Raw genomic sequence first — 23,502 nt, forward strand, 5'->3', positions numbered from 1 at the left:
ATATTGTTTCATATGCTTGTTGGCCATTTGTATTTTTTCTTCTTTTATTTACTTTTATTATTATTGTTGTTATCATTTTATAATACAGTTCCATAGGGCCTGGGATTTCCCTTACTCCCTCCCCAAATTCCCTTCCCCACCGCCCCACCCCAACTGAGTTCCCATGTATTATTACTATAGTATAGTTCTTTGTAAATAGTCAAATGTCCATCATTGCTGGCGCCTTTTGTATTTTTTTTCTTTTGAGCACTGTTGAAGCCCTCTGCCTAGTTCTTAACTGCCTTCAGTGTTTTTGCTATTGTTGCTGAGCTGGTTCAGTTGTCGACACATTCTGGATATTAATCCTTTGAGAGATAAGCAGCTTGCAAATATCATGCCTCTGTCTGCTGGGTGTCTCTTCACTATTGGTTACTTCCTTGGATGTACTGAAACTTCTACATCTGGTAGAACACCATTTGCTTACTTTTGCTTTTGTTTCTTATCTTTTGGGTGTTTCATCCATGAAGTCATCACCTATACCAACGTTGTAAAGTGTTTCCTGCAAATATAGTGTTTTTACAAGCTTTGTTTGAAATCTTTGTAAAACAAATTAAGAACAATACCTTACTATAGCTTTAATGGTCTGTGGTTATTTTAAAATTTACTGTATGTGAATAAAATAGGATCTTTCCATTTAATTATTGTTTATAACTCTTGCCTATATTTTTGCCAAATTGAAGTCTTATTGTTTATATTTGTTTATATTTGATTATGATGTAAATTTAAAATATTGTCTCAAACACACAATGTAGATACATATACGCAAGTTCCTGATTCAGTTTGTAATAGGATTTGAGAATTTGTACTTCTAAAATGATCATAAGAATTCTTTATATTGTTGGTTCAGTAACCGTAAGTTGATAACCACTGGTTTAAACATAGAATGGTCTTGCATTTTATTCTTATCATGTTACTTTTAGTGGGTTTTTCCATTTTTGCTAGGGTGTGATTTTTACCTGGACCTCAAGAGAATTTTAATGAAATTACTCCAATCTGCATCGTTCTAGTAATGGACCTAAAAAAGTAATGAGCCATTTTAAAAAGTGATTACTTTTTTATTTTTTATTTTGTTTTTGATGAGGTTTACATAGTTGATTAGGGTGGGAAGTGTCGGGGATTAGGGGAAAGTGGGTAAGACCATTGTTCAAAGTTTTTTTTCTTCTTCCTAGATCTGGGTGAAGGGGGGAGTTAAGGGGAGAAGCTGCACCCAGTCTCCCAACTGCCTTAGTACCCAAGGATAGAGAACAGCCACACGATGTTATCCCAGGGTCCCCAATGTGCAGCATGCTCCAAAGGTTCTGCTGAAGTGGTTTCGATAGCTCTGAAATGCCATCGATTTTTCCAATCCAAGGATGAGAAAATCCTTCCAAGGGTTATTTGCTGACATAGTCCACATCAAGTCTCCATTTGCCCAGATATTTGCTGTCAACAGTTGGCTGGGGCACTTGACCAATTTGTTCTGCCCTCCTTCCTTTGCTATGGTAACCAGATGTTCTCTGCAGGTCCCAATGGACTGCCATACGTGATTAATTTTAGAAGTTCACATAATAATTACTTTTGTTATATTAGGATTACTGGGAGAGAGGAACAGGTCTATTCATTGAAAAGATACATACTAATTTAGCCAAAAGCTAATGCTGTAAGATAAAGCTAACTAACTTCCCATTGATCATTACACAATGAATACATACATAGAAATGTCACATTATACCTCGTAATTACATACATACATACAATTATGTGTCCACTAAAATTTAAATGTTTAAGAAAATAATCTCAAAACTAAGACCAGCTAGCACTAATTTAGACTGAAGAACACATAATTTTCATTGAAATAAAGGGTAAAAACACTTTTAATTGATAAACTGTACTTATTTAAAATCTGGGAGTAATCATTTCACTTATTGATTAAAATGTCCATGTCTCCTATTGGAGTGGCTAAGTTTATTTCCTGCTCCAACTCTAGGTTCTTTCTAATGCACAGTCTGCTTTGTAGGCTATTGTAATGGCTCAAGGCATCGACTTCCTGACACTCTGGTGGAAAACCTGGACTATGCCTTTTCTGGCATTTGAGAAATGAAAAATCAGCACACTCACCCGCTATCTCTCTCTCTTCCCTACATGCTGTCTTCCCATGGGTCTCTCCATCTCTTTCAAATTAATAGTTTTTTAAAATTGCACTTCAGAGAGAGGATTAACTCTCACATGAAGAGTGAGGTAAAATTTTTAAGTTTTCCTCCCATTTCCCCACTTTTTTTCTTCCCTCACTACACAACTCATGCACCATGCTTATGGTTCTTCCTGAGCTCTGAGCTTAGTAAATTACCTCAGTCCATTTCTTTATCTAAAGTAAATGTCCAGATGCTTTCTGTCACATCCCGTCATTGCAACAGTTTGCAATGGCTCTATTCTATTATTTCCTCATTAAGGTATTCTTTGTTGACTGTCTTCTCCCAAGAGGGAAACCTTTTCTCCCATTGTAAGCTCAGCACTTGGAGCAACAGAATATAGAATTGTAGGGTACATAAACCTAACGACCGCTTCTAGCAGCTCAACCCTCTAGAGTACAAGTATTCTATTTCTGTTTTTGTGATTTTGCATTACTACAAGAAATAGTGAAAATTATGCCTTATTCAAATTATATGAAAAATCTCAAATGCCCTTTCCAAGTGGAACAGGATTATCAGTTTTTCATCTAAGGGTATAACCTTAAAATTCATGAGCACATACCTAATATAGTTTATGTACCAGATGGTAACTCCTTTTAATCACAATTTTCATTGATTCTGTAAGCTACCCTCCACCCTTATAAATCTCAGGTAGAAAAACAGAACTACTGATTAAACCAGCTCTGTGTCTAGTCTTTCTTGAATGTTTTCCTTTAATTCTTTTTTTTTTTTTGGAAAACATAGTTCTTTGCTATACTCTCATTGATCACTTTCTGAACAATGCATTTGTTGCATTCTCAGTTTTCTCCTGTTTGATGGAATTAAGTAAATACAAGACAAATAGAATGGACCCTAGACTAGATTCTTATTAAAGAATATACAACATAGATTCATAGGCTTCTTATCCACCTTTTGATGAATTTATCACGGCCCAAGTATCAATACACCAGAGATGAGGAGCTTGATATAGTGTATTTCACTTTAAGAGACACTGCTCTTTAAGTTCATTTATGGTAGGGAAAACAGTTATTCTTATTTTTCTAACACAGCTTTGCTTCAGATATTAAATTATCTGAAATAATTTTAATCCTCTATTGGTCTATAATTTATACTCTCTGTATTGAAATGACTGTAATTACCTATGTAAAAAAAAACCCCTGTTTTAAATATCACATAGTTTTATACAGAGATGAATTTGAGTAGCAAAACGATAAATCCATAATATATATTTAAATGTATTTCTAACATAGCGTTTTTGTTTTGATTAGGGCTCTTATGTTAAATAATGTATCATTTATTAGTTTTAGAGAGTTAAGTAAATAAATATAACATTTAAGTATTATATTTAATTCTTAGGAGAAAAGCATTTATGATTAATAAATTCCAAAAAAAGGTAAACTGGTAATATCAATATAAAATACAGCAGCTTGTGATCATTATAATAAAGTAAAAAATATGACTTATTCCACAGAAACACAGCTTTGTTAACAAACCTATACTTAGTAATTTGGAGTCTAGCAGAAATTTCAAAGACCCCTAGAGAAATTGCTTAGACAGACTTTAGTCAAAAAATTTCCATAATGCCTTTGGTGTAGGTGGAAAAGTTAGAAACAGGAGGGCAAGAGCTGAATCCCATGGTGTCTTAACTGGTTTAGTTTGAGTGGAAAGGGATATTTCCAAAGTGAAAGTCACGAGACCAGTGAGGATTCTCTTGTTTGTTGTCAAATCCAAAGTAACATGCTGGATTCATGGACTAAAAAAGGTTATCCTTGTCCCAACAGCTCTCCGTAAAACCACCTGACCACTTTGAACCAAGTCAAAGAGCTATGACTGCAGGGAAGAGGTCTCAGGCTCACAGCCTTCAGGTTTAGATAATATGGACATTGCTACTTTTAATGTTTCACAGTTTATTTGATATGACAATGCACAAATCGGGAACATACTTTCAAATCATCCTTACAGTTCAAAGCAAAATCAATCACAATTCCAAGTGATGGATAATTATAAATAACATAACAAAACTGAAAAAATGGTAGTTGGAAGAAAGGATCACATCCCTAATTTTAAGCTATCTAGTCATTTGGTTCTGAGTTTTCCTCTTCTGCTGCTGATGTCATTTACTGAGCGTACAATACTGGCACCCACAGGACCAGAACCTTTGAAGTCCTTTATATGCTTTATGTCAAGTGGAATGAAGCAATATTACCACAGGGATAAAATATTATGTGTTTCCTTTGCAGAAAGAATTTAACAATGACTGTAAGCTGAAGGAGAGGATAGAGGAAAATGGCTACAACACCTATGCATCCTTTAACTGGCAACACAATGGAAGACAAATGTATGTGGCACTGAACGGAAAAGGAGCCCCAAGGAGAGGACAGAAAACACGAAGGAAAAACACCTCAGCTCACTTTCTTCCCATGGTGGTGCACTCATAGAGGAAGGCAATGTTTGTGCATGTGGTAGAACCAAAGGCTGTTTTGCCAAGGATAGTTGGTACTCTTCATGAAGACAGTAGCTCAAAAGGCAAAGACACATGGCAGATGTTTGCTCGCATAAACAAAAAGAAGCCTTTCAAGCTTTTTGTACTCACTGCTGACATATGATGTTCTTTAAATTAGTCCTTTGTCATGCCTTATAATCAAGAAGTAGGCAGATCAAATGGGATAAAAGTTACTCCCAAGCGAACAATATTGTGGCTGGGTTTTTGGTTTTTTTTTTTTTTTTTCGGTTGTTGTTAAGCTTTGTTCTTGTTTTTGAACCTCTGAGATAGAACTTAAAGGACATGGAACAGTCTGTAGAATGATCTTCGGGAAAGTTATTTATGGAATACGAACTCATATCAAAGACTCTCATTGCTCATTCAAGCCTAATGATACAATGAGCAGAAAGACATACAAGCATTTTCTGGAAAGCACGTGGGCCATATCATATGCACAGCCAAAGGAGCTTTGGGTGTGGCACTATGGAAGAATTGGATAGGATTAAAACGCATAAACATGTTAGTTGAAACTGTTCTAACAATACAAATAGTGTGGTATGCTTGTGCATTCTGCCTTCAACCCTTTCTATTTCTTTCTAAGTTATTTATTTAATAGGATGTTAAATATCTTTTGGGGTGTTAAAGAGTATCCTCAGAAGCTGCCCGCTGATATTATACCCTTTTCTTTCTCCTGAGCACACCACATGCATGTTCATGACAAAGTGTTTTGACAACTTGGGAAATACATCAAAAATAGATGAAATTAGGGAAGCCGTATGAATGCCCTGTGTGCTATCAGTGGACTTGATTTGCACTTCTGCAACAAGAACCATCAACAATAAACCAAACAAAAACATGGCTTGACTGAGAGATGGCTACCATCATTTAAAAACAGACATTGCTCCAGAGGCTTCCTTTCAATGAAATAGAGTGGAAGGCCAATTCCTTCTCATTCAGTCTATTTAGTAATCTCTAAGAATATACTGAAAGAAGGAAAAGTAATGGATAAGCATGTTTTAATAGACTAGCCTCATTATTTACTGATGATCTCTTCCCATACATCACAGTGGTAAATGATGAAGAGGTTTTATGCATAGATAAGAAACCTGTGTGGATCTCACATAATGTGTCTCCCCAAAGGTACCATTAGGAAATTTGGCATGAAGTGCAGCTGTCCCAGGGGCTTAACCTGAGCAAATATATCCTGGCATGTGTGTAACCATATGCCAAAACCTGTTCAACTTGTATGATCTAGTCTTTAAAAACCAAATGAAACTTACTTTCTGTAAATTTAAAGCGCTTTAGAAGGTTTCATAATGTAATCATATTGAAATTCATTTTGTTAGAGCAGGTATAGAAAACAGCGCATAAGAGTTTATCGGTCATCATCACATTGTATTCCACTAAATAAATACATAAGCCTTATTTGCAGTGTCTGTAGTGATTTAAAAAAATGTAGAAAAATATTATTTGTTCTAAATACTTTAAGTGATAACTATAAGATTATATTGATGCTGCAGTTTTATCTTTATATTTCTTGTTTTGAAAAGTTTGCTTAATTTTTATTGTCTGGACCCAGTATTTTGGTACAAGGAAAAGGCTTACCACATGTGTCTTTTTTTACTAAAATGTTAACTTCTAGAAAGGTTGGTGTTTGTGATTCTCTTATAACTTATTTGTGTCAATGCTTAATCAGCACTCCCAGTAAACTTATTATATTTTAAAAATTGCTTTATTAAGACATTTTCTCATAAAACTTACATTTTTCTCATTCCTTAAAAAAGTGGGTACTTCAAAAGAAATGCATTTGAGGCACAGTATTTTGGCTTATGGCTAAAGTAGCATTTCATGGTAATTTGCTTCCAACTTGCTTTTTGACAAATGGGATTCTAAAAATGGCTAATGATTATGGTTGGAATATTGCATGTTAAAATTCATGGTAACTGAGTCTGGGAGTTATAATGTAAAATGCATTCCTGAAGAACCAGATATTTTCTTCATTTTTTTTTTAAATAATGATTGTACCTGACACATGAACATGGACCACCCACACTCAAAATTAAATGTTTGGCGAGACAAATATAGTATTAGATGACCACAGTAACAGCAAATAGGGTACAAACTGGATTCTGATTTCACATAACCATTTAGATTACCAAAGAGACCTTGTATAAACAATCCTCTTTATAGGACTCAAGACACCAAAACAGCTTCTAGCAAAATGTCTCGAAGCTTGCAAAAGCTCAAAATACAAAACATCTCCTTGCCTTTCCCCTGACATCCACCATCCCACAAACACCCTGATGGAGATCATGACAGGAATAGTTTGACACAGATTAGCAAGAATCTCCTGCATTTAAAAATGGCACCTCTGCTAAATATTGAGCTATAATTAACTCTCGTCCTCTTTGCAACTACTGAAAGAAAAGCAGTTCCAGCCCTGACTGTTTTAGGTTTAAAGAAAAGTAGTGACTTTTTTGGGCACTCTGTCTCTGTAAGCATGGGGAACAGGGGGGCTTGGCCTATCAAGTTCATGTGCATCTCTGTATGAGTGTTCATCTGAGGACAGTACTCAAAAAGATACAGAATCACTTCCTCTCCTACCTCCCAAAAGGTTGAATGGTGTACAGTATGTTACAATTAAATAAAAACAATAAAAATACTGGGAAAAGAAAACAAAAATATTGTCAGTGTTTGTTTTATTAGCAAGAGTGTTAAGTGGAGTGAGATGTGATCAGATACCCCACAGCACCAAACAACAACAGAAAAAATATGCTACTCAAACATCTGTAAGGTTTCTTTAATGTCTCACATGTGTGAGTTGTCTATCTTTAATAACAACCAAATGCTTTTGATTTTTCCTGAGTATTCAGGTCCACCTAGTTTACACAAGTGAATAAAGAAGAATGAATTGAAAACAAGGATAGCTTGTGAAGCAATGGAAGACTCTGGAGGAAAGCCAGGTGCTGCAAAGTCTGATTTCAAGAGGAGGGAGTAGACCAACGCATTTGACTTGAAAAGCAGAGAGGGAAAAAGTGCTTAATATCACAAGTCGATTCCAAAGTCTAGTCAAGTTTATGGACATGGTTAAATGCTGCACAGTTCTAAAAGTTTGAATGTCTGTTCGCTGCAGACTTACGATTACTCAACAAAGGAAAACTTACCTTTTCCACATTAGCAAAATCTTCAACAGGTATAAATTTTGTCTAAGAGATAAAATAAAAAATGGTGGGAAAGGGAAAAAAAACATTGCGGCAAAACCGTCTGAAGTCTTTGCATGGTGTTCCATAAAATGCATTTCCATTAATTTGTTACTGTATCATGAAACACATAGGAAACCCGAAATGCCCAAGATATCTAGCACATCAAAAGTGGTATATGTATGTACAAATACCATGCTGCATAAATGTTACTCTCTTTTTTTCCTCTGGCAGGACTTTTGCAACTTAAGCTAAGCTTTAAGAACAAAAGAGGATGTTACAGGAAAAGAAATTACAACCTCTGCAGAACCATAAAATGGAGCAATTAAGATTTGCTTTTTCTGAGGCACTTATTTTCCTCCATCTCAGATTGGCATCATTTGGTTGGCTGCTGCTTGCTCCTAATATACTTTTTTCTGATTCCAAAATCCAACTCTCTTTTTTCCTCTAGATTCAAACTTGGAAACAGTTCCAGGATATGACTCTTACTGATCAAACTTAGATAACAACAACTTTTAAACCCATCAGTAAAGAAATACTTGGGTCTTGTGATTGATCAGTTTCAAGTTGCATGACCACAAAAGGGCAAAGTTCAGATTTTGATTATCTTACATGAACATAAAGGACGATGTTCTGAGGAAAAAGCAGTGGGAAGCAGGTGCCAAGCTGAAATGTTGGTAAATGCATCTACAGATAGTACAGACTTGCAAGTGTTCCTTTTTTGTCCTTGTTTTGTTCACTGGAAATCAAGTATTTTTGCTTCATGAATATTTAAAAATTGAAATACATTTTTTGTTTTTGTATGAGCAAATAATAGGGCCATGGTTATAGACATTCACACTATGGTTCTGCAAGTTGATACACTGATAATAGAAGGAACAAACGTTTTCACTGACAAAAAAGATGATTCTATTACTGAACATCAGCCTATACCACAACATGATATTATAACTATTTCTTTAACTTTATCCCAACAAGGCATACTAGTATTTTCAAGTACATCAACATAAAGAAAAAAAGACCCTGAAATATTATCCCATTCATTTTTAACTTTAAGATGAAAAAAGGGAAAAGAAAAAAAAAAACTACTTTCTTAGAGGAAAAATTTACAAGCTGTATTTTGCTTTCCTTTTGTAGACTGGAGGGAAAAATTGTGCACAATGGCTCTTCGAATGAATAATCTACTGAAAACACTATTATAAACATCATGTATTTGAAAAAATGATGATCAGATGAGATCAAAGGAATTAGTTTCATTGTTTGGTGACTAATGAACATTTCCATGACAGCAACTAACAGTTCCAAGGCCCTACTGAGAGAAAGCCACAGCCTACTATCCATTCATATGAAATGTACTATTTTATACTTTTATTATCTACCATAAAAGAACCCCCATGATCATGTTTAATATAGACAGTTGAATCATCTAGAGATAAGCACAGCAAATGAAGAATCCTAATATCCCATGTTTCTACTACAAAAATGGGACACACGCCTTCATACAACTTAGGCAGGACCCTAGCTGTAGAATAACTCACTAAAGTGTGGCCTTGACCTTCATGAAGTTTGGCTTTAATTATCTTACACACATTTTAAAAGCCTAAGCCATTTAACAATTTTCTAAATTATTTAGTTATCATTTCTGTGGTCAATTTAACCTGCTGACAATGCAAATACTCTCTGAGAGGCCCTTCAAGCAGAAGTAAATTAAAACCAGGGTTTCCTGAGATATGATAAAGATTTTCTATATGGTTATGGGAAGCATTGGGGTTAGGGGTCACTTATCAATTCAGTTCAACATCAAAAAATATACAAACATCTGGTATTTAAACATCAGATTCCCAAAGGCAATCGGTTCTTACAAGGAACCCAGGATCACGGTTAGATTCCGCTTTTTTAAAAAAGATTCATTTATTTTCATTGGAAAGTGTGATATACATAGAGGAGGAGAGACAGAGAGCAAGATCCTCTGTCTGCTGATTCACTCCCCAAGTGGCCACAATGGCTGGAGCTGAGCTGATCTGAAGCCAGGAGCCAGGAGCTTCTTTCAGGTCTACCCTGTGGGTGCTGAGTCCCAAAGCTTTTAGGGCCATCCTCGACTGCTTTCCCAGGCCACAAGCAGGGAGCTGGATGGGAAGCCAGGTTGCTGGGAAACAGGACAGAGCCCATATGGGATCCTGGCACGTGTGAGTTGAGGATTTAGCAACTAGGCTACTGTGCCAAGCCCTACACTGCTCTTTCTATGTGTTTCTAAAAGATTACTCTATTTGCCTCCATACAAATATTTCTTAGTGGTAAAATGAATGATTTCTAATCATTTAAAGTATTTAATTCTATATAGAGAAAAAAAACCTAAAAATGGAAAGATGGGAATTGTTACGTGTTGATGTCCTAAGTCCTAGTATCTTATAATGTAGCTTTATTTGGAAACAGGTGGTTGCCAATGTAATTAGATAAATTAAGATCCAACTAGAATGCGGTGACTCCTAATTTAATGCAGCTACTATTTTTATAAATAAGGGAAATTCAGACAGTGCTTCACACACGGGAATATCTACCTTAGTCTGTTTAGGCTGCTGTAGCAAAGTACCATGAACTGAGATTTTGCAAAAATAAAAACAGGAAGTTGCTTCTCGTGGTTGTTGAGAAGTTGGAAGTCAGGTTGTGAGTGCAGTCGGGTCGTTTAGGACCCACATCCTGGTTCTTAGAAGTCACCTTTTCACTTCTTGAAGACACTCCCTGAAGTTTCATTTGTAAGGCCACTAACACCATTCACAGAGGTCTTGCTGTAATGATAATATAATAATGATAATAATGTAATATAATGATAATAATCACCTCCTAAGGTCCCACGGTCAAACACCAGCACATCAAAGGTTATGTTTTAACATAGGAATTCTTATGAACACAAACTCAGTCAGTAGTACCAACACCACAGATCAGGGTGATGAATCATCAAGCTAAAGCTCCTAGAGATTGCCAGCAAACCAGAAGTTAGGAGAGTGTCTTGACACATATACTGTTTCCCAACCCTCGGAAGGAACCAGCTCTGTCTACACCTTGCCTTAGTCTTCCAAGCTGTAGAACTGTGAGTATGTTTCTATTCTTTCAGACACCCAGTTTGCAGCACCCAGTTTGCAGCCTCAGCTCCAGCATAAGGCTTTCATTCAGCACAACAGAACTGTTTGACAACAACCCTTCCCATCGATAAAGCAATGTTAACAAGCTCCTAAGGCATGTCATGAGAAAAGCCCAGGAGTAGCTGCACAGGAAATATTAATTTCATTTTAACTTAGAATTTTGCAAAGTCCACATAATCATGTCATATTTTCAGGGTTTTTTAATGCTAACTAGAATGGCTCCAAGCATGATACATTCAGATAATTGCATTGGGCCTATGTGTTAATATTGCAAATTTGAGGAGTTGAATATAGGCCTGAAAATATAATGTGGAAAGTCATCCTACCAGGAGTTATTTGTCTTTCTTTTTTGAGATTCATTTTATTTTTTATTGGGAAGTCAGATTTACAGAAAGAAGCAAAGACAGAGAAATATCTTCCACCTGCTGGTTTGCTCCCCAAGTGGCCCCAATGGCCAGTCATTTTATATATGAGAAAACCAAGGTTCCTTTTCTTTCCCAGAGCTCATCTCTTTGTAACTAAGCAGGTCTTCTGACTCTGCTGTCTCTCTTCTGCCCGCCTATTGACATTCCACTAAAACAAACCCCTAAACATGGTATCTTTTATAACCCAATATTCAATTTTTCAGAAATGAAACTGAAAGGACAATTAAGGCCATTGATTTTAACGACTCAACTCCCTGTGGATACTTTTTGTGGACGGAATAGTGTGTACTTTTGAATCCGAGAAACATAAATTTTCATCCTAGCTCAGCCAATTTTTAGCAATAAACTTAGAGAAGTTGCTTCATTGAAGGTAAAAATGAGTAAATCAAAGACAAGCTGGGCATTTTTGCTAGCACTTAGGACAGCCATAAGAACTGGATGCTGTTATTTTTGCTTACTGACTTGCATAATGTCTGTGACGCATTAAAGAAAGGCTCTATACATGGTGGGTTCCTCTCTTTGTGCTGGTCAATTGTGGGTATTGCTAAAAAATGTCCTTATGCAGCAAAATGATGGCTGGATCATCCTCAAAGTCTCCATGTGACTCTAGTGACTTTTAGAAACCTACAGGAGAAGTCTGAAAGCACACAACACTTTCTAGGAGCCAACTGAGGATGGACGGGGCAATGTTTGAACTATCTTAGAGACACAGCATAGGAGAGTAGCGATGGATTTACCTAGTTCTAGGATATGAACATGGGCACTAAGATTACCCAAATGAGGCCTAGACAAATAGCAATTCTGTTAGTTTTTCTCCTTGTTACTTTATGTAATAATTAACAAAAAGAAGCTGTTGTTTAGAAAAGTATACTCAAACATCCAAAAGAGATAATGTTAAATCAGAAAACAGGAGGTGCTTTTAAGGGAAAACAAGATGTGCCTTGCTTGATGGCTTCATTGCAAGAGGGTTCATTTGAATTTACCTTGAATTCAACAGTCGAAGGACAACTATTCTGAAAACTAAAGAAAGTTACAGAAAAATGTCTCCAGTTTCTGGGATTTGTCTACATATTTGCGTTGTAAAGAAAATAACTGATAACAATTTGCTATTGTTTTTTTCCTCCAATGTACTGTTTTGAAATTCCATTACTGAGAGCCTCAAACATCATTATGCAGGACAATTCTCTATTATTACATTGGAAATGGAACTTAATTTTAGGTTTCCAATTCCAAGTCCCAAGTGGGAACTAAATGTCACAGAACAAAATGTCACGCAATGAGATCGGATACTAAAATATGTGACAGTAACCAGATGTTTCCCTAACAATTACCACACAGCAAAAGCCAGTCAAAGAAATGAGGTACAATGCTTGTTACAAGTCAAATGGCTCTCCACATTGTCATTTAGCACAGCAGTATTTGCCAGCTTATGTTCCCTTGAACACACCCTGGATGCTCTGAAGAAATACAGGATCAAACACAGCATAAGATGATTTCTATGAAACATTTTCAAAGAAATTTCATTCTTATAAGTCCCAAATAGAACAGCTCATATTACCAAAAGCAATCCAATTTCTCATTAAAATGCAAAACAGAGGGTCACAGCTCCTAGATATGCTATGATTTCATCCTCATCACATACAACTTTACCCTCCAAAGTCCTTGTTCATAAGGGGCTTTACATCTGCAGAGCACACAAAGAGGCCAATGGAAGAGAAATGGGAAATAAAAGCTAAGCCCAGTTTAGAGATTAAAAAGCAAAATTTGATCTGACCAAAGAGCATGGCACTGTCATCTTGGACACTCTAGATGACAATGATTTGGGGATTTATTCCTCAACATTAACAATCAAACTGCCAATCAAAGGAAGCAATTTTTTTCCAGGATACTTTTGTTTTAAAGATTTGTCTCACTATTTGAAAGGTAGAGTTAGAGAGAGGGGAGCAATAAAGAGAGAGGCTCTTTCATTACTTGATATCTAGTTTCACCAGCATGGTAAACTGGCAGCTAGTGGTGAAAGCAAAGTTTTAAGAGATTCACAAACTTTCAAGAGATCTCATTGCATGACACTTTGGTCTGTGACATTAGGTCACACTTCGATCTTGAAACTGGAAAAACAAAATGAATGAAGAAAATGTGTCAAAAACCTGAATTCAGAAATAAATGTAGGAACTTAGAATGAAACAAGTTCTAGAGTTGGTCAGATAGTGTAAATAATGATTTAGCTTAAGAAAATGGATGATAGCTGCTGGCTTCAGCCTGGCTCAGGCCTGGCCCTTTCGGCCTTTTGGGGAGTGAACCAGTGAACAGAAGTTTCTCTCCATCTCTGTAGCAAATAAGTCTTTTTTTTTAAATGCCAAATAGTTTCAGACAATTTTTTTTTAATTTTAATGAAGATAAAATCTCCTAGTATACAAACTCAGTTGACTTGCATTGACATGTGGAATTTGCAATACATGTGTTTGGAAAAGATTAATACTGAAGAATATTTCCAGAACACCTAAAGATTCCTAGAAAGGAAAGCAACAAGAAGATACCACTTTAAAAATTAGGAAAAATTAGTGTTGGAAAAGATTTGTTAAAATGGAAAGTACCATGTACTGCTGACATATTGACAGGAAACTTCTTTACCAATACTTTCCCAAAAGCTTCCTGTACCTTTCCTATTCCTTTTTAAAATACGTAATGTATTCATTTATTACCCTTTTTAAATGATTTATTTATTTTTATTGGAAAGGCAGATGTACACAGAGGAGGAGAGACAGAGAGGAAGATCTTCCGTCTGATGGTTCACTCTCCAAGTGGCTGCAATGACAGGTGCTGTGCCGATCCAAAGCCAGGAGCCAGGAACCTCCTTCCGGGTCTCCCATGCGGGTGCAGGGACCCAGTGCTCTGGGCCATCCTCGGCTGCTTTCCCAGGCCACAAGCAGGGAGCTGGAAGGGAAGCCAGGCTGCCGGAATTTGAAGTGGTGCCCATATGGGATCCTGGCACGTGTTAAAGGCGAGGACTTTAGCCACTAGGCCACAGCACCAGGTCCCTCCCTTCCTATTCTACATAAGTCTTCAAATCAGTCGGTCTTGTTCCTCTATGGTTATTTTTTGTATCTGGTTGAAATTTTTTGTCATCAACTGGCTACAGTCATCTATCTTAATGAACATTTAACTTACCATAACATCACAGACTGACTGTGTTGGTGAATGTTGATGACTTTTAGTTGTAATAATGTTGCTTTGCCACATAAGGAAAAAAGATATCAAAGACTATTTGGTACCAAGGCAGACATAGCAGCATGAGAACCAGAAGTGTGTTGTGAATGAACAAGTTGAATTGTGTCAAGGTACACCCTAGAAATATGAAACTCTGTTTTAAAGTAAATGTTAGCTTTGAGACCTGTAAATTCACATATTTGAGGAATAATATGATATAAGATATGATATAATAGAGTACAGAAGATACTGTATAGTCTTTATATGATTTTCCTCAATCAAGAAAAGGTAAAGTAAAAATTACAATGAAGATACTGGAATTAATAGAGCCTAGTTACAGAACACACTCATCCCTAAAGAAATCACACCCAGAGTGTCTACATGTCTAATTCCACCCCATTATTAACAGCTAGAAAACAGTAATCTGTTTTTCATTTCTGCATATTTGTCATTTCAAGAATGTTATGTAAATGAAATCAGATAGCATGTAACCTTGGAGTGGAGGGGAGTAGCGGCATAGGAAAATGAGAGGAAGAAAAGAAAGGGAAGGGCATTGCAAACAGGGAAAGAGAAGACACAAGGAAAGTAACATTCTGGGATTTTGACTGATTTATTCAAATGCGTAGCTTGATTATGGAATAATTCTTTTCAATTACCTCTTGTCTTGTTAAACTAAGGTTTCTCTGGATACCATTGTGGCATAGCATTCAAAGCCTCCATCTCTAATTCCAGTATCTCATTTGGGTAGCAGTTCCAGTCCTGTCTGCTCCACTTCTAACGCAGCTACCTCCTACTGTACTGGGGAAGGCATGTAAGACGGCTCAAGTGCTTGGGCCTCTGTACCCAAGTGGGAGACTTGGATGAAGTTCCTGCCTCCTAGCTTTGGTGTGGCTCAACCCTGGGTCCTACAGCCCAACCCGATGTGACCAGTTCTCAGTCCTGGCACTCACCAACGGGTACTGCAGTCTAGCCTGCCTAACCTGCACAAATTCGAGCTCTCACTGTTGGGTGCTTGCTACAGCCTAGCCCTGACTTGATTTGGCTCTCATGTGAACTGGTAAGTGCTGTGGCCTAGACCATCCTGCCCTATACTCATTCTGACTCCAGTGAGTGCCAGCAGGTGCTAGATCTTAGTCCAGCTGTTGTGCACCCAAGCAAGAGGTGCAGCCAAGCGGGGGAGTTTCTCAAGTTCCACTATCAGGCCTAGGTTCTTACATTTGCCAGCGGGTGGCCCTACTCGGCATGGTTTGCCCTCAGTCCTGGCCTTCACATGTGCCAATGGGTGCTGCAGCCTGGCTCTGTCCAGTCTCCTTCCACCTTTAGCCCCCACAAGTGTCAGGTGATTTCCTGTCAGGTGAATTCCATTGTCTGGTCTGGCTTAGTCCATCACCACCCACAGCTCTGTCTCTGTACAAACACACAGAGGCAAGTCGACAATACCACCAACAGAATCTGTTCCCAGATATGATTCTTTTGTGTTCTGGTGGGTCCTGTGACCCATCCTGATATGGTATACCCACTGCTTCAACACTTGTGGGTGGGTACTCTGACCTAGCCCCGGCAGGCATGCTCCCCAACCCCAGCTTCTGCATGTCCCAGTGGGTGGTGAGCAATGTTACTTAGCCCAGCCCAGCTCTCCCAAATGGGCAGGTGCCTTGGCTTGACCCACAGATGTCCTCCAGTTTCCCGCTCTAAATCACTCTGTCCCAGCTCCCTCTCAGTCAATGCAGTGCCCGGGTCTGTGTAAGCCCCCAGAAGTCATTCCTTCCCTATCAAACATTCTCTCAGACATCCCCTCTTCACTATGTCTCCAGACCACCTTCTCTGGGTGAGCGCCCTCTCACCCTGGGGGCTGGGATAGCATGTCCTGGTACAGTGTTCCTACTTCTGTTACCTGAATTTATTTTATCATCTGAAATTCTTGCATCTGTTTGACTTGCTAGAATTATCATCTGAAATTCTTGCATCTGTTTGACTTGCTAGAAATATCACAGAAAGTTTTTTCATTGAGAAATCTGTAGTAACATCCTCAAATGAGGTCTCAATTACCCCAAGACCAAGTCTTCCCTGTAGTATTTTGGCATTTCCTCTCCTGGCTCCAGTCAGATCCCAAAAGCCTAAAGGTGTTCCAAAGCGAAAAGTTACTAGAAGAAAAAATAACCAAACTCCTGAAGGTTCTAAAATGATCGGTTTCATGTTTCATTTGCATTTTGGTGTGGATTAGTCACAACAGGGACAGGGGAAAGACTATTATTTCTATCCATCTAAGAATTCAGGTTTGAGGTATTTCTCTTTGTTAAAATTTCCTTGAAGTTTCTTTGTTTAGATCTCTTATGGTTTTTGCTGACAATTCAATTTTAACAAGCTTCTCCTTCATGTATATTTAGGGAATTTTCTTAACAGGAGCCAGAACACTTTTAACATAATCAGGATGGTCCTAATTAAATTGGGGACAGATGGTGATCTTTCCATAATACATGGAAATCTTTAAGATTTCTTCTTAATTGAGCATGAAATATGCAACAGATTTGTTGCCACCTAGGTAGAATTACAGATTTCAGAATAAATATACATGATGGTGTACACACAGATACAATAGTTGTCAAACACTCAGGAAAATAAAAAATAAACACCTGTAGAAAACATCAGACACTTTGCTTGTCCTACAGTCTACTTTAGAAATCAAACTTACTGAGTTTGAAAAAGATAATTACTTCACAGACTTTTCAATAATGCAACAGTATATTATTATACATTGAAAAAAATCACTGTTATTTCTTTTGTCTTTTAAATATCATCTGTATATTCAAAAATAACATAACAAAGATGTTTCTAAAAAATCATTAGTTCAATAGAATCTCAAGGAATCCTCAACAATTTCATTGTGAACATGGAGTCAGAGAAACCTGAATTGAAAGTCAGTTATTGAGGGTAACTGAATTAAAGATCAGTTATTGAGGATAAAACAGGAATTATATTTTGTTCTTTAATTTTTTTCTTATAAAAATCTTGTTTACATGATTGAGAAGGATGCATGCCCATGTGGGTCACCAATTAGAGTGCGGAGGGAGTCTGCTGGTTGTGGACAGAGAGTAGAGGATTTTTCCTTGTGTCAAACATAATCAGCAGCCAAAGATAGGAAATGGCCACTTGATGTCATCTTAGAGACATTGATGTGGGGAAGAATGTTCTGAGGGTGTTACTTTTAGTTTCGGCAGTTCTGAGATGATGTCAGCTTTGTTGCACCAGGGTTGAGCAAATGTTTCTAAGGTACATGGGCCGACCAAGTCTACCTTCTTGCACCCACACCTCCAGACACCTGCTGCCAAAGCTAGGCCAGGAGAGTGCCCTTCTTTCCACCTTCTGACAAGACACTTGAGGTTCTCTACTGGCCTAGATGATCTTGCTATCATGTCCCCTGGGCATTCTGTCCACAGCACAGGCATCAGCAACGGAGGATGACCGACCAGTTCTGACACATGTACTCCCAGATCGGACCACATTATCTTGTAATTTTTCCCTGTGGCCAGATTTTTAATCCAGTGACCTAGTTGGGGAGTCTCCCAAGAAAGCTCTCCTGGGGTGAACCCCAGAACTGACTTGTGTGCATCAGCTAGTGCCGTTTCTGGTTCAGTCAGACACATGCTATCAGTCTACACACACACTGGGGAACGCAGTTGCTTGGGAAGCTCCACTCCTAGCACCATTCTCTACGCAAACTGAAGGGTGTTGTGGCCTATCCCAATTCAGCTCACCGCAAACCTTGCCCTTATGCACACTAGCAGGAACTTCAGCCTAGTTGTGCTGAAACCCCCTGAACCCCCGCCAAAAACCTCAACCAGGCCATCCTCATTCCTGGTTTCGGTGCATGCTGGCATGTACAGGAGACCAGTCCAGCCCGTCCAGCATCTTTTTCAGCTGTCATACACACCCATGGTACTAAAGCTTAGCTCAGCCTGACACACCACTGATCTGTCCCACATGAATGCTGACAGATGTTGCTGCTTTGTCCAGTCTGGTCCACCCCCAGCCCTGGTTCTCATGTTCACCAGTGGGAGCTGTAGCACAGCAGAGAAGTGCCTACAGTTTCTGTAAAAAAGCCTACTTTCATTCCTAGATTTTGTGTATTGCCAGCCTGATTTGACTTGTGCCCAGTCCTGGCACTTGCCAGTGGATGCTGCAGGAAAGCCTGGCCCGCACTTATTCTGAATCTTGCATGAATTGAAACCCGTGGGGAAATGCTGAATATGCACTATGAAAAGACAAATGTAAAAGGGTTGTTACAGATATGAGGCTTTAAGGAAAGACTGGCTCTTGAATTTTCCAGATATTCACATTTTATATAATGTTATACTGCCAGAAGTTTTAGAGTTTACTTATTTGAGAAGTGGTGAAACAAAGGGCCCGAGGAATTAAGTGATGACAGGGACAAGACCTTGTGAAGCCTGGTTTTAAATGTGAAGTTCTTTCCCAAAGTCCCCAAAACTTTGTCTTTTCCACTGACCTACTGTGTACTTACTCCTCTCATGACAATCACTTCTGGATGTTTCTTACTCCTAAAGAGAGTTTTGCATACACTCTTTTTTTTTAGACACTGTATTTCCAATTATTTAACAACACACAGTAATATTCAAAGTTGCATAAAAATATTTAATTTTGCGACCCCTGTGCTTTATTTGTCTAGTCCTGCTCTGTTGTGCAGTCTGTTATTATATAACATTGTTTCTCATGTGATTGTAGGCTAAACATTATGTTTATTTATTATATGGCTGAAAAAGTGGGGCATGAAAAAAATATTTGAAGAAAACACACAACAATTATATTGTGTTTGAGAAACTGCTGTTGCTTGATGGTCTTAATTTCTGGACACTTAATTATCCTATATTTAGAATTTTTCTTTGCCTTTATATCACAGCAAAAGAAGTTTATTCAACATCGTTGTTCTTACCAAGGTAGAGTAGCATACACACAGCTATAGCTCACGTGACTATCCGCAGATCACTATCAGAGACCGAGTGCCATTCTCAGCTGCATATCACTATAGAAATGCTCCTACATTTTGTTAAATCAAACCTCAGTTTCAACCTTGCTGAATCTATCTCAGGTTTCTGAGTGCACCTTCATCTTGGCTGCCTCCCAGTCTTTACATCTGACGCTCTTCCTTCACAGCAACACATCATTCAGCTTCTAGGTCCATGGTTTCTATATACTATACATATCAAAAGATTGCTTTTCATTACTGATATTAGAATTTGTAACAACTGTGATGGACCACTGAAAGTACTTCTGCCTTGTTTGTTTCAGGCGATCACACTCTATCATATTTTCTAAAGTCAGTACTCTGACTACACAGAAAGTTATGCAGAAAGCTATCATTTGGAATTTATATTTTCAAATAATCTTTTTTTGAGAGTACATAAGTTTATTGAGCCTTTTTGTTTACACATGAAGTAAATGGAGAAAACAGTTCTCCCAGTGTCTTACAGTTGTAGTAAAATACTCTAGACTTCATGATTTACAAGGAATTACACTTCTCAAAAACTGGGATCAAGTTAACAAGCTTTAACTCCTAATTTTCCAGTTTCATTTTCTGTAAACAATGGCAACAAGTTACACAAGTTTCTTCAAGGCCAAGTTTTCTCCATTGCTGACATCTTTATATCTGCAGCACTGCTATTTCAACCAATATCCAGTAATTCTACTTCAAAAATGAGTTTTGCATTTGGTGGAATTTTGGCACCAGGCTGTCCTTTCTTTCCATAAGCCCATTCGGGTTTAATCTCGAGTCAAGCCTTTTCTCCTTTACTCATGGTAAAGAGTGCCTCGTCCCATCCTCTGATAACTTCGCCCACTCCAATCTTAAAACTTAAAGGACTGGTGTTTTTCTTCTTCTTTGAACTTGTTTGAACATTAGTATCAAAAACAGTACCATCCTGTAGTGTTCCTGTATACCAGCAGTGAACAACATCTCCTCTTTTGGGAAAGTTGGTTTTATCTCCTTTTCTGAGAACAGATTTTGTATATTTTGGTGGACCCTCATCCTGAGTCTCTTCGGACTTGGTTTTCTTTGGGTTTATCTTCATTAAGCTTCACATTTTTCACTTGCACAGACACTTTACTTACATTTTCAGAGCACTTGAAAAGCTTACTTTCAAACAGATGGTTATAGGCTGTAACCAAATGATCCTTGTTGGCTGTCCTGGTGACATTTTTAATGTTGCCTAATAACTTATATTCTGCAAGAAACGAATCTGAACTGTGATCCTGCAGAAACTTGATAATGTCCTTCTTGGGCAACTGCTCGCTGCGCAGCTGCTACATGGTCCAAGCCCGCTGTGGAACAGCGGCTGCCATCTCCCCCCGCTGCCTCAGCCAGACCGTCAAATAATCTTTGTATGTTTTAACACTATCAATAGAGTTCAAGAAATCAATGGGTGCTTTATAATAGTTTTTTTTAAAGACTTGTCTATTCTTATTGCAAAGTCAGATTTACAGAGAGGAGGAGAGACAGAGAGGAAGATCTGTCTGTTGAGTCACTTCCCAAGCAGCCATAATGATTGGAGCTGAGCCAGTCCAAAGCCAGGAGCCAGGAGCCTCTTCCAGGTCTCCCACACGTGTACAGAGTCCCAAGGCTTTGGGCCATCCTTGACTGCTTTCCCAGGCCACAAGCAGGGAGCTGGATGGGAAGCAGGGCTGCTGGGATTAGAACTGGTGCCCATATGGGATCCTGGTGTACTCAAGTAGCCGCTAAGCTACTGCACCGGGCTCTTACAATAGATTCTAATATTGGATAAAATGCTACTTTGAAATGACTTGTATTTTTACATTACTTTTAACTTTACTCGCTAAGCATTTTCCTGGACATAAGAGAAAAATCATTTCAGAATACCAGTGGCAGAAAAATGCTTCCCTTCCACTCAAATTCTTTCCCTAGACCATCAGGGAGACTGGCAAACCTCTTCATGTTTTCATCAATTACCTCCTTTTAGAGTGATGGTTTCCATCAGGGCAAGGAAATTCCTTCTCTTTGCCCTCCCTAAGGCAGGTAAGAAGCTGCAACTAAGGCTTTCATTCTATTCCAAAGTTCAGTCTCACCCCAAAAGATCTTCCATGATGAATAAGACAGACATTTTGCAAACAGCATTTAACCATGTTGGGCCCTTAAAACATCCTTTGACCTTCCTTTATGCATGGACATTAATTATTGTTAATAAATTCTATTTCTTGGTCACAGCTTAATCTGCTTGTTAAGTAAATTGATAACTTATTTTTGGAATGTAAGCCACTCTTTTAGTGTTTTAAGATTTTTATTTTACTGTCAAATTTCTATTCTGCTAGGAAATTTCATAAATTTTGTTGTCTCGAGTTATCAAAGAACTTTTATACTGAGCAAATTGTTTTGTGTTTTTGTTTTGTATCAGATAACACTCTTACCAAAGATTAATAGATTATAAAATAAACTTGAACTCTTTCAACTATAAATTATCTAATCCTTATTTTGAACAGCTCATTGCAGAAAAAAATTACCTCAAAAAAAAACTTATAGAATAATTAGGAATGTTTAAGGTTTTTTAATTTCCTCAAATTATACTTACTAATTAAAATTCAGCATTTTCATTTTTCCTGCATTCTCTCTCATATTGTCTTATGTGGTGAAAACCATGACCAGTAATTTAGAAAACTAATAATGTGTCCATTGAACACCACCTGTAGAACATAGCAGTCCTAAGATTTTTTTTTTTTTGTTATACTTAGCCACCTTTCTTCAGAATTTCCTATTTAGGAACATGCCTAGGCTATTATTTTATATCTCCTGAAATCAATCTACCCATGTGAAATAAATAAGAAATAGCAATTCTGAGAAAATAAAATTGAGACCTACTTTCTCATGGTACCCAGCAGTTGTTGGTTTTGTTTTGTAGATGTTTATTTCTTTCGTGGACTAATGCCATGGAAGAAATAGATAAAACTCTTTTCTCATGGGGAAGTTTTCTTGGCTAGGAAAAGAATGGAGCTAAAATTTATACACGTGAAATAAGGAACCAGATTTGAGCCAAATGTCAGTACTGCAACTAGCATGTAAGCTCCATGGCAGCAGGGGCCTTGACTGCTTCATTCAACAGCATCCTCGGGGAGTAAGATAGTTCCTGGAACTTAGCAGCAACAAGCTCTGTTAATACTGAACTGTCACTGACCATGACCATGACCTTGGTTGTGAATGTGGCAGCAAGTCAAAAAGGGGAAGTTCACTGGACTTAGAGAACTTGGAAAAACTTCTTGGAGCAAGCATAGTTCAAAAAGTCAAGTATACCTTTGATTCTTACTGAGCTGCTGAGAGCTAATGGATAGTTTTAACTATTGATTAAAAAAATATCTCTCTTTAGCCATACTACAAAGATTTCTAAGTTCTCTGCATTTTAAAGCCATTTCTGATTCTTTATTGACAGTACTACTACTGTAATGCTACCAGTAATATACAGATAGCTTCAAGCACTTTAAATGATATTTCTCTTCATGGTATGCCTAAACAGCAATAACTGTCTTAATTTCATTAAAAAATTTCAAATCCCACTATCACCAGGTGTATGATGAAAGTGCTGAGTGCATACATAACTGTGAGATGGCTTATTCTTCAAATCCATCATGCTTAAAGAATGACTGTCACACTGAACAATAACTGATTAAACAGGAAAGGGAAAACTCAGAGAACACTTGGGGATCTGCTATTTTCCAAGGTATGAATCAAGCACTATGCTACTGCTTTCCATAATCATACAGGCAGATTCTGTAACCACCAACTTCACATTTGACAGGCAGGCCATCTTCCAAAAGTAAAACCTT

General features: G+C 37.8%; 1 protein-coding gene, 1 long non-coding RNA gene and 1 pseudogene across 2 annotated transcripts in view; 1 reads left to right on the forward strand and 2 right to left on the reverse strand.

The window, feature by feature from the left end:
- Positions 1-7,371, forward strand: part of FGF10 (fibroblast growth factor 10) — an 85,133-nt gene extending 77,762 nt beyond the window's left edge. Inside the window, exon 3 of the mRNA XM_004583688.2 lies at positions 4,448-7,371. Coding sequence (XP_004583745.2) covers positions 4,448-4,645 — 198 coding nt within the window. The 3' untranslated portion in view covers positions 4,646-7,371. The remainder of the gene's footprint in view (positions 1-4,447) is intronic.
- LOC131483102 (uncharacterized) overlaps positions 1-23,502 on the reverse strand; it is a 360,023-nt gene that overhangs the window by 233,633 nt on the left and 102,888 nt on the right. The window lies entirely within an intron of this gene.
- LOC101524699 (peptidyl-prolyl cis-trans isomerase FKBP3-like) lies at positions 20,088-21,015 on the reverse strand (annotated as a pseudogene).

This window comes from Ochotona princeps, chromosome 23 (assembly GCF_030435755.1).
Source record: "Ochotona princeps isolate mOchPri1 chromosome 23, mOchPri1.hap1, whole genome shotgun sequence".
NCBI lineage: Eukaryota > Metazoa > Chordata > Mammalia > Lagomorpha > Ochotonidae > Ochotona > Ochotona princeps.